Source organism: Leucopleurus acutus (genome assembly GCF_964270905.1).
Source record: "Leucopleurus acutus genome assembly, chromosome: 16".
In the NCBI taxonomy this organism is placed as follows: Eukaryota; Metazoa; Chordata; class Mammalia; order Artiodactyla; family Delphinidae; genus Leucopleurus; species Leucopleurus acutus.
In genome coordinates this window covers 26,073,702-26,090,563 of record NC_139158.1, presented here as the reverse complement: position 1 = coordinate 26,090,563, position 16,862 = coordinate 26,073,702, and the positions used below count along the sequence as shown (strand labels likewise).

The window sequence follows — 16,862 nt, the reverse complement described above, 5'->3', positions numbered from 1 at the left end:
GCCAACTAGATGCAGGGATTCCGAGTGTGCAATACGGACCATGCAGGGGAGAGAACGGGCTCGGCAAGGCGAGATGCTCACATCGTCAGGGCCACAGGGGAACGAGACCAGTGGAGGGATCGGCAGGGTCCCATGTCTATTCTCACCCTCACTCTGGAACACATCCATTGGGTGGATGGTGGTGACCTCACCTGCACTAGATCCGCCAGTGCTAGTTTTCCTCCCGAAGGGCGTGGTTGGTTTCTCTAAGCTACGTGCACTGTATGAGACCCCAGCGCCAACACCATGACCACCCCTGACACGTACAACTCAGGCTGGCCATAACCAGCCTGTCTGTGTGCTGTTGACCCAATTCTCCACCATAATTATCACCCTGCCGCCGCCCCACCCCCTCAAAGCAATATTTGGAATACAAGTGAATGAAAGGGAGATATTATTACAGAGACCAACTTGAATCCACTTTCATATTAAATAATATGAATCATTCCCGATTTTGATGCTCTATGAAAATTTCCTGCAACGCTCGTAACTGACCAGGTGTGTGTGTTGGGGGGGGCAGGAAGTGCAGTCTCAGTTATCTCTGAGGACCCTTCCTGGCCCAAAGTTCTGGGACAGAGGTTGTAAACAGGTGGCCCATTGGCAAAGCCAGCCCACAAATGGACTTTATTTGGCTGGAGATCTGTGTATATGTGTTCATGTAAATTAGGTGCCAATGTTTAAAAATTTGATATTTCACATAAAAACCTAGATTTCCAGCTTCTACTGAAATGTAGGAAAGTCTGGCAACATTGGACCTGCATTCTCCCCTGGCAACAGTAGACAGGAGATGGGTAGCAGCTCCCCCCCTCAGATGGGCCATTTTCTCCAGTTCACCACACTCCCTACCATTCCCTACTGTGCTACACCCAGGACTTTTCACACATTAACAGTACTTGGTTGACTTTGATTGGCCTTTGAGTTTGCAACCACAGTCCTAAATGTCCTATAATACCTCTTCTCAGACAGAGGGCTTTTGTTGGGAGACACACTCTGGCCAAACTGATCTCTCAGTTTCTCCGATAGAACATGCTCTATCTGACCTCAGGGTCTTTGCATATGCTGTAAACTATTCCTCTCTTTTCTTCAGCATCTCTGCATCACTTCTTTGGGAAACGTTTAGTGTTCTCCCCAGTTAGAACTTCTCTGATTTACACATTCTCCTAGTTCCTTACATGTCTCATTCTTCATAATTTTCAGTTTGTAATTACACATTTCTTTAAGTGATTTTTAAAATGTGTATGTATTTTTTTTTTAGTTCCTGAAAAGGTATTACCTTCACAGGACCAAACAGTAAATTCAAGCAGTACCAAAGGGAAGTGTGTAATTATTGTTCTAGTGTCTGTCTTCCCTCTTGAGAAGTCATTTATTTTTGGTTCATTCCTATATGCCAAGTACTCACCAGTGGAACAGACCCATTCAATCTGTTGAATAGTGAATGAGACAGGAGTGGGTGTAGAGGTGAAGAAGGAAGGAGGGTGTATTAGTTTCCCATTGCTGCTGTAACAAATTATACAAACGTAGCGACTTAAAACAACACAAACTGATTATATTACAGTTCTGGAGGGCAGAAGTCTGACATGGATTGTACTGGGCTAAAACCAAGATGTCAGCAGGGTTGTGTTTCTTTCTGGGAGCACTAGGGGAGAGCCCATTTCTTTGCCTTTCCAGCTTCTAGAAGCTGTTCTCATCCTGGGCTTCCTCCATCTTCAAAGCCAGCAATGGTGGGTGAAGTCCTTCTCACACTGCATCTCCCTCTGACTCCTCCCCTGCCTCCCTCTTCTACTTGTAAGGACCTTGTGATTCCATTAGGCCCACCTGGATAATCTACGATCCCTTCCCTATTCTAAGGTCAGCTGATTAGCAACCGTAATGCCATGGCAACCTTCATTCCCCTTTGCCATGTCACCCGACACATTCACAGGTTCTGGTGATTAGGAGGTGGAGACCTCGGCGGGACCATCACAGGCACTTGCATTGCACTTTGCTTTATTGCAATTTGCAGATATTGTGTTTTTTTACAAATTAAAGATTTGTGGTAACACTGTGTCAAGCATTTTTCCAACAGCATTTGTTCACTTCATGTCTCTGTGTCATGTTTTGGTAATTCTCGTAATATTTCAAACTTTTTCATTACTATTCTATTTGTCATGGTGATCTGTGATCAGTGATCTCTGATGTCACTCCTGCAAAAAGATTGCAACTCCCTGAAGGTTCAGATGATAGTTAAGATTTTTTAGCAACGGGTATGTTTTAATTAAGGTGTGTACAGTTGTTTATTTAGATATAATGCTATTGAACACTTAATAGACTACAGTATAGTGTAAACATAACTTTTATATGTACTAGGAAACCAAAAAATCTGCCTGACTCGCTTTACTGTGATATTCACTTCATTGCAGTGGTCTGAACTAAGTCCACAAATTCTCCAGGGGATACCTGTATTCTGCCCACCACAGGAGAGATTTTCCTGAACACTGAAAACCCTCTGAATGATTCTAAATTGAGTTAGTATCTTCTGACTATGTATCCAGGTCTTCAAAGAAATAATGACACCAGCCACCAAATATGGCACAATGTGGTTACTAATTGTGAAATTTGAGGGTGATTGTTTAACACATTGTTTAACACAAGCCAAGACTTCCTCACCAACGGAAATGGCATCTACCTTCACAGAGCTGTTATGGAATTAGAAGCAATTCTGTCTGTAAAATATTTAGTTCAGGACCTGGCACACAGTAAGTGCTCAATAAATGCTGGTTTTTAAAAGGGGGTGGTGCAGAACAAGACGGCACCTGGTATCCCTGGCAGGTTAGGGGTGCGTGGAACAGCAAACACATCAAAGAGCCCTGTTCTCATGGACCTTTTTCTTTAATAGGTTGGATCTTGACTCTAGAAAAACAAAAGAAAAAGCAGCTCCACTTACGTGCAGAGAATGGACTGGTCCTCTCGATCTGAGAACAGAAAGAAAAAAAGAGCCATGAGTTAGAATTTGCTCTGAGCTGAGCGCCTGGATATGGTGCCTCCCAGGCCTCCCATTTAAGCTCCTACATGTTGGGCCCCCTGGAGGCGACAAGGGGCCAGCTGGGCTCATTGCCCAGGTCATAGGGGATAAGACCAAAGCCAAGAGGGCAGCAGGGCTCTTTTAGATACTTTTCCCGACCCCCTGAAGTCCTGGAGGCAGTCCCAGAAAGATACCGGAGACTGACGCGTTCAGGAGGCAGTGAGAATCCCTGCCCCACTAGCTCTGGAGGGTCCCAGGAGACCCACTCTGCCCAGATTAGGTCACAGACAGAACACCGACTTTGGATCCAGACAGACTGGCATTCCAACTTGGCCACTTCCCACCTCTATGACTTTGGGCAAATATTCTTAACCTCTCCATGGTTCAGTTTTTTTTATCTGGAATATGGGGTAGTGGACATTTTTGGTTTGAAAATCCAGTATCCATTTCCTCTTCTTCCGAGAAAAGCATCCTATGGTCCGTAAGGATCCATGTTCCCTGCCCCCCCACACCCCCACCCCACCATCATGTACAGTCTTGGTGGGACTGACCCACAAGCTACCCCAGCCAAGAGGCAACAACGTTTCCTAGGCTATGGCAATCAGAATCTCTGAGCTCAAACACCGAGCTGGATCAAGGATGGAGAAGCACAACGGAGGCCCTGAGGGGGCCTCACTTCCTGCCCCCAGAGCCCAAACAGCCCCGTTTTCTAACATTTTCTGAGGCTGGCTCCCCACTCTTCCCACCCCATCTGTGAGCTCCCCAATACTCCTCCAGAAATTCCTTTTCTAGATAAGGTCTCTGTCACTTACCACCAGAGAACCCTGGTGGGTGCACAGGGCATCGTGAGGTTAAACGTGATTAAGCAGACATTACTGATCACCTTCTGCTCTTAAAGTGGCCTTAGGGGGTGGAGTCAAGATCCCCTATGAGGGACACGGGGAAGGTTAAACACCTTAGTCATCAGCCAGTTAACCATAACTGAGAAAGCAGAGCATCACATCCTCTGCTGGGCAATGGTGAAGCGGCAGGCATTTCTTAACTCCATTCCCTGCTCCATTCCCACCAACACAACCCTCAGCCTCTTATGATCAAAGATCTCCCAGGATCTTGTGACATCCCCCTCCAAACCCCTTCTCAGAGTAATCTTTCTGACACGCTGAACTGCCTGATCCCTCTGCTTCTTAACCCTCTTCCACTTTGGAAGTTTCTTAAAATGTTAAACAAAAATTCATCATATGACCCAGCTATTCCACTCCTAGGAATCCACCCAAGAGAACAGAAACATGTGTCTCTACAAGACTTGCACACAAATGTTCACAGCAGCGTTATCATAATAGCTAAAAAGTAGAAACAACCCAAATGTCCATTTGCTGGTGGAGGGATAAATAAAATGTGGTCAATCTATACAATGGAACATTATTCAGTCATAGAAACAATGAAGTACCGATACAGGCTACATGGATGACCCTCAAAAACATGATGCTAAGGAAAAGTCAGACACAGAGGGCTACATATTGTGTGATTCCAGTTATAAGAAATGTGCAGAATAGGTAAATGCATAAAAGAGGGAAGGTAGATCAGTGGTTGCCAGGGGCTGGGCTGGGGTGACTGCAAACAGGCATGAAGGATCATTCTGGGGTTTGTCAGCTGGACTGCGGTGATGCTTACATAACTCAATGTATTGAAAATCACTGAATTTTACACTTATCTTGGGAGGGTTTTTGGTATGCAAGTTTTATCTTAATAAAGCAGTTTTGAAAAGCTGTCCACGGCCCCCAGTGTCCTCAGACGAGGCCCAGAAGGGGCATCCGAGGCCTCCCGTGAGCGGCCCTGCCTGCCTGCCTCCCCAGTCCTGGCACTTCTATGTCCATCACTGTGAATTCCCCGGCAACCCCACCTGGATCAACCCCCAAACGCACTCTGTGCCTTTGTTCAGGCTACTCCTGCTGCCTAGCAGCCCTTTCTCTTCTCCTTTCCTGGCCATTTCCCTCAGTCTCAAAGATGACACCTCTTCTAAGAAGCCTTCCACACAGTGATGGAGCCAGGGGGAGGCTTGGCTGTAAATCTCCGTCAACGCTCCTAAGCTATCACAAATAGTCAACCTTGTTAGAGAGAAGAAGCCCTAAGAAAAGCCCCCAGCCTCCATCAAATAACCTGACTGCTGCCTCTAAGACCCTCCCAGACAGAAATCCTGGAACTGTCACTGGCTCCTGCCCATCCCCAAGACAGATGTCTCCACTGCCACAGCCCCTGTGCTGCCCGAGCGCCCTGTCCCAGGCTGGTTTTTTTCTCTTTGTTTGTGTCTGTGCCCCCACAGAACCATGAACTGCTCATAGGCAGAAGTATCCAGTTCTGGACCCCGCTTCCCTCAGTTTCTGGATCCCCAGCCCCTGAGCCCTAAGTCCCTGACACAGAGAAGGTGTAGCTTGGTGAGCACTGAAAAAAGCCAACCCCAAACCTGGAAGACATGAGTTTCTTGATGGGGAAGTTCAATATACACACAAGAAACTGAGTCACTCATTCATTCATTCAACAAATGCATTTAGGGCATCTACCAGGTATTCTTCCTCATGCTAGACCCTGAAAATACTACATAATAGTATCTACTACTTAGCACCTTCTCTGTGTCATGCATTATTTCAATCATTTGCCTGTATTAACTCATTCAACCCCCGTACATCCTATGAGACAGACCAATTTTATCCCCATTTCACAGATTAATAAACCGAGGCACAGAGACATTTTAAAACTTGCCCACAGTTACACAGCTAGTAAGTGGATGAGGCAGGATTTGAACCCAACACCTACTACTTATTGAACACCTATTATGGGCCAGATACACTTTTCTGGCACTTTCCCTGTGTGGTCTTTGACCCTAACCCTTTTAAGTTTAAGGAAACTGAGGTCAGGTAACCCAAAGTCACACAGCCACTTCAGGGACCAACCTGGGGGTTGAAGCATCATGCATCAGACTCTGGGCACTTTCTGCTGTTCCAAATACAGGACAGGGCACAGGAAATGGAACGGGGATCCCCAGCGGCCAAGGCTTCTGCTGGATTAGGGAAGGCGTTGGGAGACAAGGCAGCTTGGAGAGACCAGCAGGGACCAGTCCAGGGAAGGAGTGAGGCCTCTTTCCCAGGCCAGAGAAGCAGCCTTACCACTTAAGGTCTAAGGTGACAAGAAGGAAACCGGGGCATGAAGTGGCCCCGGGGATGGAAGGATCTGCTTCCCATGAATCAGCGTAGACCCATCCCATCACCGCTGCCACACCTGGTCTGAGAACCATCACTTCAGGCCCAGATCCTCCCCTCCCATCTCCCTGCTTCTGCCCACGCCCCTGCCGTTCTCACAGGGCAGCCGGAGGGGTCTTCTTTTTTCTCTTATAAACTTTTAAAGTTTTGGTAAAACATACATAAAATGTACCACGGAGACCATTTTAAAGTGTCCAGTTCAGCAGCATGAAGCATGTTCACATTGTTGTGCAAGCACCACCACCATCCATCTTTTTCATTTTCCCAAATTCCGTACCCATTAAACAGTAACTCCTCAGTCCCTCCTCCCTCCAGCCCTGGGCAGCCACCATTCTACTTTCTGTCTTTATGATGTTTGACTGCTCTAAGTGTCTCATGTAAGTGGAATCGCACAGAATTTGTCTTTCTGTGTTTGGCTTATTTCATTTAGCACAGTTTCCTCAAGGTTCATCCATGTTGCAGCACATGTCAAGATGTCCATTGTATGGATACACCCCATTTTGTTTATCTATTCATCTGTTGATGGACACCTGGGTTGCTTCCATCTCTTGGCTACTGTGAATAGTGTTGCTATGACCATGGGTGTACACATATCTGTTGGTGTCCCTGCTTTCACGTCTTTGGGGTATATGCTCAGAAGCAGAATTGCTGGATTATGTGCCAATTCTGTTGAACTTTTCAAGGAGTCACCATACTGTTTTCCGTAGTGGTTGCACCAGTTTACTTTCCCACCAGCAATGCACCAACATTCCAGTTTCTCCACACCCACATCAACACTTAACTACCGTCTGGTTTTTGATAACAGCCATCCTGACAGGTGTGAGGTGCTATTGCATTATAGTAGAAAAATCTTCTTAAAAGAGTCAGATCAGGGGCTTTCCTGGTGGCGCAGTGGTTGAGAGTCCGCCTGCCGATGCAGGGGACATGGGTTCTTGCCCTGGTCTGGGAAGATACCACATGTCGCGGAGCGGCTGGGCCCGTGAGCCATGGCCACTGAGACTGCGCGTCCGGAGCCTGCGCTCTGCAACGGGAGAAGCCACAACAGTGAGAGGCCCGCGAGCCGCAAAACAAAAAAAAAAGTCAGATCAGCCACGGCCTGGTCAAAACCAGCTGGCTAGTCCCAGTGGCCCCCAGTCTCCCCACCATGGCCTACGAAGTCTGGCCTGCTGTGTCCCCACCCAGCTGCCTCACTGGCACCTTTCTCTCCTTAGCCCTGCTCAGCTCCTAAACAGCCACCTGCTCCTCACAGAGAACACACTCTTCCCTTCCAGGGCCTTTGCCTGGAACACTCTCTCCCCAATTTTTGCCGTGGGTGATGCCTTCCCATCATCTTGAGGGCTTCCACTCTCCAAGAGGCCTTTTCTAAGTCTCTGTCCACAGGGATGCAGGCAGTTGCCTCAGGGCACTCAGGCAATTAACCTGTTTATTTCCTTCACATCACTTAGAGCCATCTGCAGTGACCTCTTGTGTTTGTCTATCTCGCTGTGCTGAAAAGCAAGCTTTACTGGGGAAGAGGGGGGCTTGTCTGTTTTGTTTAACACTGTATCGCAAGTACCTGGCATATAGCAGGTGCTCAATTATATTTGTTAGATGGATGGATGGGAGGATGGGAGGATGGGAGGATGGATGGGACTGGAATAGCCCATGCCTATGCATCACTGGGGACCAGAGAGGATAGTCATGACCATATCTGGGAGAGGGAGGCAGATTTACATCACATAAAGAAGATCTGGTCCACTCCAGGGTCAGATGAATGAGATGACTGTGCAAGCTCCATGGACCCTATGCCCGTCTCCAAACAACCTTCCCTCTATCCCCTCAGATAACAGATGGACATTCTGGTGGCCTGGCTGAGCCCAATCCTCAGGACAAAAGGCAGAAGAGCCAAAAGGCTATTTCATTCTTCTTTCTGACTCTCATTTTTTCCACCTTGAGCTGGTAGCAAGGGCCACAGCTGCCCACAGGGGCCATGTTCAGGGGGTCTGGAGAGGCTCCCCTCAGGCAAGTCTGACCTCTGAGCCAAGGGCCAGGGGCAGCCCTCGCAGGGAGAAGGGCCACAGGAAAGAGGCAGCCCCTCCTTTGGCAACAGGACTCTCCATCACCACGAAGTCCCGTCTTCCGGTCCAGCTGTGCTGATTCCGATCAGGCCTACATCCCCTGCTACGACTCGTGGGCTGCTCCACAAACCTCAAGAAAGCCACATCGGAAACTCCCACACGTGTACCCAAGGACAGACGTTTAAGTTGGTCACTGCAAGAATATCAGCGAAAGCAAAGGACCGGAAAGAAACCATTCAACCAGTCTATCAACTGCAGACTAGCGAAATACATTTTGGTATTTAAAATCTGGTAGGGCATGGGCGGGGGGGATAAATTGGGTGACTGGGATTAACATACACACACTACTATATATAAAATAGATAATCAACAAGGACCTACTGTACAGCACAGGGACCTCTATTCAATACTCTGTAATAACCTAAATGGGAAAAGAATCTGAAAACGAATGGATATATGCATATGTATAATTGAATCACTTTGCTGTACACCTGAAACTAACATAACTTTGTAAATCAACTATATTCCAATATAAACTAAAAATTAACTTAGAGAAAAATCTGGGGACTTCCCTGGTGGCGCAGTGGTTAAGAATCTGCCTGCCAATGCAGGGGACACAGGTTGGAGCCCTGGTCCAGGAAGATCCCACATGCCACGGAGCAACTAAGCCCATGCTCCACAGCTACTGAACCTGCGCTCTACAGCCCGCGTGCCACAACTACTGAAGCCTGCATGCCTAGAGCCCGTGCTCCACAACAAGAGAAGCCACTGCAATGAAAAGCCCGCACACTGCAACGAAGAGTAGCCCCCGCTCGCTGCAACTAGAGAAAGCCCGTGCGCAGCAATGGAGACCCAACACAGCCAAAAATAAAGAAAGAAATAGAAGACATTAAAAAAAAAAAAATCTGGTAGGGCCACACAGCAGCACATTGGGCAGCCACTGAAAAGAACCAGGCAGATCGTCATGGACTGACGCAGAACAATCTCCAAGACATAGTAAGCGAAAAAATAAAAGACTAGGTGACATAGCATTACACCTTTTATGTTTTAAAAAGAGGGATATACGTTCACACACACACATATACATACCTAAGGTGTACACACACACACACACACACACGCACACACACACACACACCCCTTCAAATACTTGTGTATGTTGGATATATCGTGAAGCTACTCGACACCCCAACGATGGTTGTCCCTGAGAAGAGGGTCTGAGGGACTGAGAACCAGCACAGGAGGGAGACTTCCCTTCAGCTCCATCTCCTTCTGTCCCGCTCGTGTTTATGCTATGAGTATGTATGACCGTACCCGCATCTCACCAAAAATGGGTAATGTAAAAATAGTCTTTATTGCTCTCAAGGAGCCCATTATGACCATGAAACTTAGGAAAGAGAGGAAAGAAACAGCTGCCTGCCTGCAGCGTCCCCAGCGGCGCCCACCTCCAGAGTCTGCACTGTGCCGCGGGGCCCCCTGAGCTCCTTCTGTGCAAGGTGACCCGTTCCACCCTCACAGCAACCCCTGAGCTGGGCACTGGCACCATGGCCACTTTACAGATGAGGGCAGTACAGTGGAGTGAGGCGACTTGCCCGAGGTCACTGCAGTGGGCTGACCTGTGGCCCCCAAAGAAATGTCCACTCGGAAACTCAGAAGGTGACCTTATCTAGACTTATCTGTAAGCAGATGTAATTAATTAAGGATCTCCAGATGAGATCATCTTGGATTTAGGATGGGACCTAAATCAATGACCAGTGTCCTTATTTATAAGAGAACGGAAAGGGGAATTAGAGGCAGAGGGAGAAGTCACGTGAAGGAGGAGGCAGGTTGGAGGGATGCAGCTTCAAGGTGAGGATGCCGAGGACCTGGCAGCCGCCTGAAGCCAGAAGAGGAGAAGGGCCTGGACTGGATTCTCCCTCAGGGCCTCTGGAAGGAACCAACCCTGATGACACCTTGATTTCAGACCTCTGGCATCCAGAACTATGAGAGAACAAACTCCTGTTGTTTGAAGCCACCAAGTTTGCAGCCATTTGTACGGCAGCCCTAGATAATGAACACAGTCACGCAGCTAGGAAGTGGCAGGCGGGGACTCAAACTGAGGTGCACGATCCCCGAGGCCTTGCTTCCAGCCCACGGCTTTGTTCTGTCTTCCTCAGATAACCCACAACCATGCGCTGGCGGCATTTCCTTCCAAGATAAAAACAGTAAAACTTTCATCTCCCCAGTACACTCTGGAGAGAGACAGAGGTCAGCATCACAAGAAATTTGTGGAGGGTGGTACCCTGTGCTGGTACAACACCCAGCTCCTTGGACTGGAATCGAGGGAATGTGGATGCCTGTGCCTCCACCTTCCACCTGGAGGGAGAGGTCTGCTGAGGACCAGAGCAAACTAGGAAACCAGTTCAAAACGGATTCAGGAAGGGGCAGAAAGGCAAGACATGCAGGAACCAGCACCCTGTGATCAGCACCCAAGCAGAGAGAGAACCCGCTGGGGCTGGCCCAGAGCCTGTACTATTTTAAGGAGTGATTTTGAGATGGACAGACGGACGGGCTATCTCCATCTATCTGCTACAGGGAGACAGGCAGTCTTTCCCAGCAGCCTTGGGAAACCTACATCCAGAGGACGAGAGATTTATAGGGTCAGATGCCTGTCCTGAGGCCTGTCCTCCCAGGTCCCCAGGAGAGGGAGCGGGCTCCAGGGAAAGGCTGGGCGCTGCCAGGAGACCTCCGGCCTGGGACATTCCCATCGGAAACACACCGGCTCCAAGCGTGGGAAGCTAACTGTGCCCTGGTTGGTTATGGGCAGGAGGGCTCCTAGCTGATTCCCCGGGCTTCCCCGGGCTTCCTAGCTGATTCCTTCCCTGAGCTTGAGATCGTGTCTGACGCGAGAGAGCAGAGTTCTCTCAATGTGCAAAGCAGTTTCCCCCTCAAGCTTTGCACACACTGTTTCTTCTGCCTGGAGCACCATCTTCATCACTTTTCTACCCGCCTAATCCATTCTCTTTTTTTTCCCTTTTAGGTGAAATTCACACCACATAAATTTAACCGTGGAAAAGTGAACAATTCAGTGGCATGTAGTACGTTCACAATGTCGTGCAACTCACACTTCTGTCTAGTTCCAAAACATTTTTATCAGTCCCAAATGAAACCTCATATCCCTTAAGCAGTCACTCTCCATCCCCCACTCCCCGTAACCCCTGGCAACCACCAACCCGCTGTCTGCCTCTATGGATTTGCCTACTGTGGACATCTCACACAAATACAATCGTACAATATGTGGCCTTTTGTGTCTGGCTTCTTCCACTTAGCATGATGTTTTTGAGGTTCACCCCCGTTGTAACATGTATCAGAACATCATTCTTTTTTATGGCTGAATAGTACTCCAATGTATAGATAGACCACATTTATGGTTCCACTCATCTGTTGATGGGTGTTTGGGTTGTTCCTAGCTTTTGGCTATTGTGAACAGTGCTGCTATGAACATTCAAGTACAAGTTTTTGAGCACCTGTTTTCAATTCTTTGGGGTATATACCCTAATCCATTCTTGAAATGTCACCCTGAGAGTCATCTCCTCTATGATACTTTCTCTGACTCCATACCTCCCTAGAGCTAAGTTGGGGGCCTTTGTACTCTACATCACCCCCACGGCTGCCATGGACAGTGGTATGAGTTGTACACTGCATAACTCTAAGGGAGAACCATTCACACTGGTCACTGTAGATTTGTATATTTATTACAACCATCTTTCAGCAGACGGAAGAAAGATGCCTTGAGCAAAGGGTACCTTTTTCTAATTCTATAAAGGTACCACCTGTTCTAGTGGTGACCCTGGCTCCCATAGTCCAAAGATTCCCTCCATCGTAGCACTTAACCTCACCATGATCATTGTTTCACCTCAATACTTTTTAGGAGAAAAGGATTATTTGGAATGGTAATGGACCATTTTCCCTTAACATGACAGGCAGGCTATTTCTTTTTCATCTTAGTAAAAATTATGCTACTTTACCAAAGAGTAGAAACGATACAAATGTCCAACTGGTAAATGGATAAACAAAATGTGTTCTATCTATACAATAGAGTATTACTCAGCCATAAAAAGGAATGAAGCACTGATACAGGCTACAACAGGGATGAACCTTGAAGACATTATGCTAGGGAAAAGAAGTCAGTCACAAAATACCACATGTTGTATCATTCACTTCATTTCTACTAAATATCCAGAAGAGGTAAATCTATGGAGACAGAAAGTAGGTAGCGACGGGGTGGAACTGGGAGTGGGAATGGGGGAGTCACTATAAGAGGCCACAAGTGGGCACAAGATTTCTTTCTGGGATGATAGAAAGATAAACTTAGATTGTGGTGATGGCTGCGTAACCTTGTAAATTCACCAATAACTGGTGAATTGCATATCAAAATGGATTGATTTATGGTATATAAAGGACACCACAATAAAAGTTTTTTAAAAAACAATGTTACTTTTACATCACCTCTAAATCAAGAGATCTGATTCCTTAAACATCATACAGATCTATTCATTTTTCAACAGTTACAAAACTGCTTTTTTTTCTTAAATAAGTTATTAATTTTTTATTTGGATTACAAAATTAGTACACAACAACTGCAGCAAGTTTGGCAAAGACAAAATCCCCCTACGCTGTGATGGTTAATATTTGGATATATCTCCTTTTCATTATTTTTTATAGTGGTTTAGAGTGATTTACACAACTGATGCCATTCGATGGCATGATTTTCTAGTCCTTTTCATTTAACATTTGACTATAAGCGTTGACCATGTCATGCAGTCTTTGTTGCTGATATTAAATGGGCTTGTAATAGTCTATGGGGAGGCTCCTGCTGCTTCTCAACCTCATCTGGTTACTTCCCTCCCCCACTTACATCCCAGCCACACCAGCCTTCTTGGCACTTCCCTAGCACATCGTGCCCATTCCTGCCTCAGGGCCTTTGCACTGCCTCCTCCTTCTGCCTCTAAAGCTCTTCCCTGGTTCTTGATGTGGCCACAGCTCCTTCTCACCTTTCATATCCAAGTTTAAATATCACATCCTCAGATGGAGCCACCTCTGACCACCATGCATTCAGAGCCACTCCCTCAGTTTCTCTCTCTCTTTTTTTTTTTTTTGTGGTACACGGGCCTCTCACTGCCATGGCCTCTCCTGCTGCGGAGCACAGGCTCCGGACGCGCAGGCCCAGCAGCCATGGCCCACAGGCCCAGCCGCTCCGCGGCACGTGGGACCCTTCCGGACCGGGGCACGAACCCGTGTCCCCTGCATCGGCAGGCAGACTCCCAACCACTGCGCCACCAGGGAAGCCCCCTCAGTTTCTCTTGATCCCATCATCCTGTTTTATCTTCTCCTTAGGGGGGAAAAATAACTGTATAATTTCATCACTTGAAATTATTTATTTATTTATTTGCTTACTTGACAAAACTGCTTTAATGCTTCTCCTACTGGCCCATGAATTCCCGAGGTCCAAGGGCTGTGCCTGATCCAGGGGGGCAGGGACCATGTTTGACACATAGTAGGTACTCAGGAAATGCTTGTTGATTTGAATCAGTCTCAACCAATCATTTTTTCTCTCTCTCAATCTCTCTCTCTCTCTCTCAGAAAGGCAATTCAGATTGAAGCCACAGTCAGCGCTTCTTCCTTTATTCACATATTCACTCAGCAAACAAGTCCAGGGTCCGTACTATGCGTCAGGCACTGGAAACACAGAGTTTACTAAGACCTACTTAGTCTTTGCTTTTGAGAGGCTTATGATCCAGTGTGGGGGTCAGATGGGCAAGGAACGGACTGCAAGATGTGGGCAAATGCCACAATGGGTATATGCCAGAAGTGCTACAGAAAGGCTGTTTTAACGCTCCCCAAGAGACAGACAGGACCTCTTAGCAGCTGAGGGGACAACTGAGCCACACAGAGAAGGAGGTGTAGGAATCCGCAGGGGAAAAGGCACCAAGGAGGCAGAGCACAAGCAGAGGGCCTGGGCCACAGGAAGTCAGAGATGGGAAAGAGCACAGCACAAGAGCAGAGACGGCAGGGCTGGAGCCCGCGTCCCAGCACCGCCTGCGCCTGGCTGAGCTGCCCGGCCCGGAGGCCTGGGGTCTGCCTCACCTCACACCCCAGCCCCAAACGTGCCTGTCTTCCCTCCTTCTCCCGGGCCCGGGGGTCTGGCCTTGGATGAGCAGGTGTGCGGGGGAGCTTTCCAAGGACAGAAAGGGCTCCCTGCTCTCTCCCCCGCACCAGGCCTGAGTCTCCCAGGAGACGTCCAGCTCCCCACAGACCAGCTATTTCGGCCTGATCCCGACACCAGCTCGTGGTTTCTGGCTGGGGAGCCAGAAGCCTGCAGGCTGACCATAAAAGGAGAAAACCGAGCTGGGCCTGAGAGCAGCCCGGGCTGGCAGCTTCCCTTCCTCCCTCCCGCACCAGGCTGCTGTGGGACCCATGGAGAGGGAGGTGGCCAAGCCCAGGTCCCCGCAGGGTCACCGCTCCCCCCCGACCAGGGAAGGATCTGGGCTCCACCAAGTGCAGAAAGGTGGCTCCCTCCCTAATGCCACCCACAAAGGTGGATGCGGAGGGTTCCAGACCCAAGGTCAGTGCTGGGCCTCCACCCTGGGCCTAGCCAGGTGACAGCTCAGGCCCTGCACTTGCCTGCCTGGTGCTGTACTCCCCAGGCACTGTCCAAATCAACCCTCACAACCACCAGGATAGGTGTCTCCTCATGGGACAAATGAGGAAACTGAGGCACAGAGAAGTGGGCGCCTTGGCAGAGCTGGGATTTGAACCCGCTCCAAAGCGACTCCCTAAACCTCTGCTCTGTAAGTCCAGGCTTTCCTCTCTCCACCCTCCTCCCCCCAGCAGTGTGGGGAGGAAGAGATTCTGGGTGGGCAGAGGTACTCTGAGAGCTTGTGCTGGACCCCAGCAGGACTCTTCCAGACCTGCGTGAAGCTCTGGCATCTTTAATAGTGGAACTGGCCAGCTAAGGGGGCATGGGTACCCAAAGATGGATACCCTCCCGGTGGCCTCCTGGACCACAGCTCCCACCTCCACTTTCTCACTTTCTGTGTCCTCCTCTCTGCTCCAGCCCCACAGCCTCGTGTGTCCCATCAGCTCCCTTAGGCCCACATGTCACCTCGTAAGGAGGCCTCCTCTGCCCTCCCAGCCTGGAACAGGTTCCAGGGTCCACCTCACAGCTCCCTTGACCTTCCCGACAACACATGTACTTGTGGTTGGATTTGATTAACATCTGCAACCCTCAGTAGACTGTGTCCTCCACCACAAGCCTCCCCACAGTGAGGCCTCAATCAATACTTTTGGACAAAAAAGGGAACATGGAGCTAGATTCTCTCTGAGGCTGGGAGGACACAGAGCCAGGAGGCTGGAGCATGCATAGCCCAAGAGGAACCATCACCAAGTGGCAGCCAGAACTTCCCAAATCCACTCCCTTAAGCATATCTGCTTCTCCAACTCAATATTTACTGCTTATTTTAAAAATTTAATTCTCCTTAGCTCTTTCCCATCTGTGTGAGACACCATGGGCAGTCTGTAAAATGCTCATCAGAATCAGATGATCCTTCTTCCTCATTTCCTACCTAAGAACGTGATCTTCTCATGATACCTCAGAGGGCCAACCAGATGGGGCCAGACAGATGGAGCTGCCAGCATCCCTCACACCGCCAGGCCAGATGCTGAGCAGAGAGCTGCAGCAAAGTCTCCAAGAGGCAGAGAAGCATGCAACCGGTCCCCTCCCTGGGGATGTGTCACAGGAACACAGTCTCAAGAGCAAAATGACTTGGAATTACTTCCCAGCTCCACCTCTTAGGCAACTCCGAGCATCAGTTTCCTCACCAGGAAGGGATAAAAACCCACACATTCCAAGGATGTGAAAATGAAATGAGACTGGACACACAAAGAGCTTAAAAATACCCAAGGCCCATTCAAAAGCATAATAAGTGCTATTACTATTAGCTTTTTTTATCATTACCACTCCATCCTCTCAGTCCTCTACAACAGTGAGCCAGTGAAGTGGTTACAGATGGCAGTGATTCTGTCCCAGGAGGACAGGGTATCAGGCCAAGTTCAACCCTTTCTAATTATAAGGCCTAAGCCAGTCCCTTAGCCTTTTGGGGCCTCAGTTTCCTCATCTGTTAAATGGGGGTAACAGCACTACACTATCTACCATACTGCCTCAGAGAATGTTTCCAGGATGGCAAAAGGTGATGTTGCCGGGTTTGACACTCAGCTCGGGGGCCAAGCCATTCAGTGCTCTGAGCCTCAGTTTCTTCAGTCTGTCAAATGGGGAGGCTGTCCTGCAGGGGACCGGCAACGGCCAAGGGAGGCAGGATCTACGGGGCAGAGAGCCCAATGCGCATCGCTGCCCTTCCTGTCTCTGCTGAGCTTGCAGGGGAGCCCCTTGGGAGTTGGGGGAGCACGAGCCAGCCCCCCAGTGCCTGCCGGCCATGGACAGAGGGTTCAGACTGAGTGTGGGAACTTGCAAAG

The 16,862-nt window shown here is 48.7% G+C and overlaps 1 protein-coding gene across 1 annotated transcript in view; it reads right to left on the bottom strand.

Moving 5' to 3' along the window:
* The window catches only part of MYH11 (myosin heavy chain 11), a 119,402-nt gene that overhangs the window by 66,782 nt on the left and 35,758 nt on the right, over window positions 1–16,862 (bottom strand). The window contains exon 4 of the mRNA XM_082857252.1: window positions 2,963–2,990. Coding sequence (XP_082713378.1) covers window positions 2,963–2,990 — 28 coding nt within the window. The remainder of the gene's footprint in view (window positions 1–2,962; window positions 2,991–16,862) is intronic.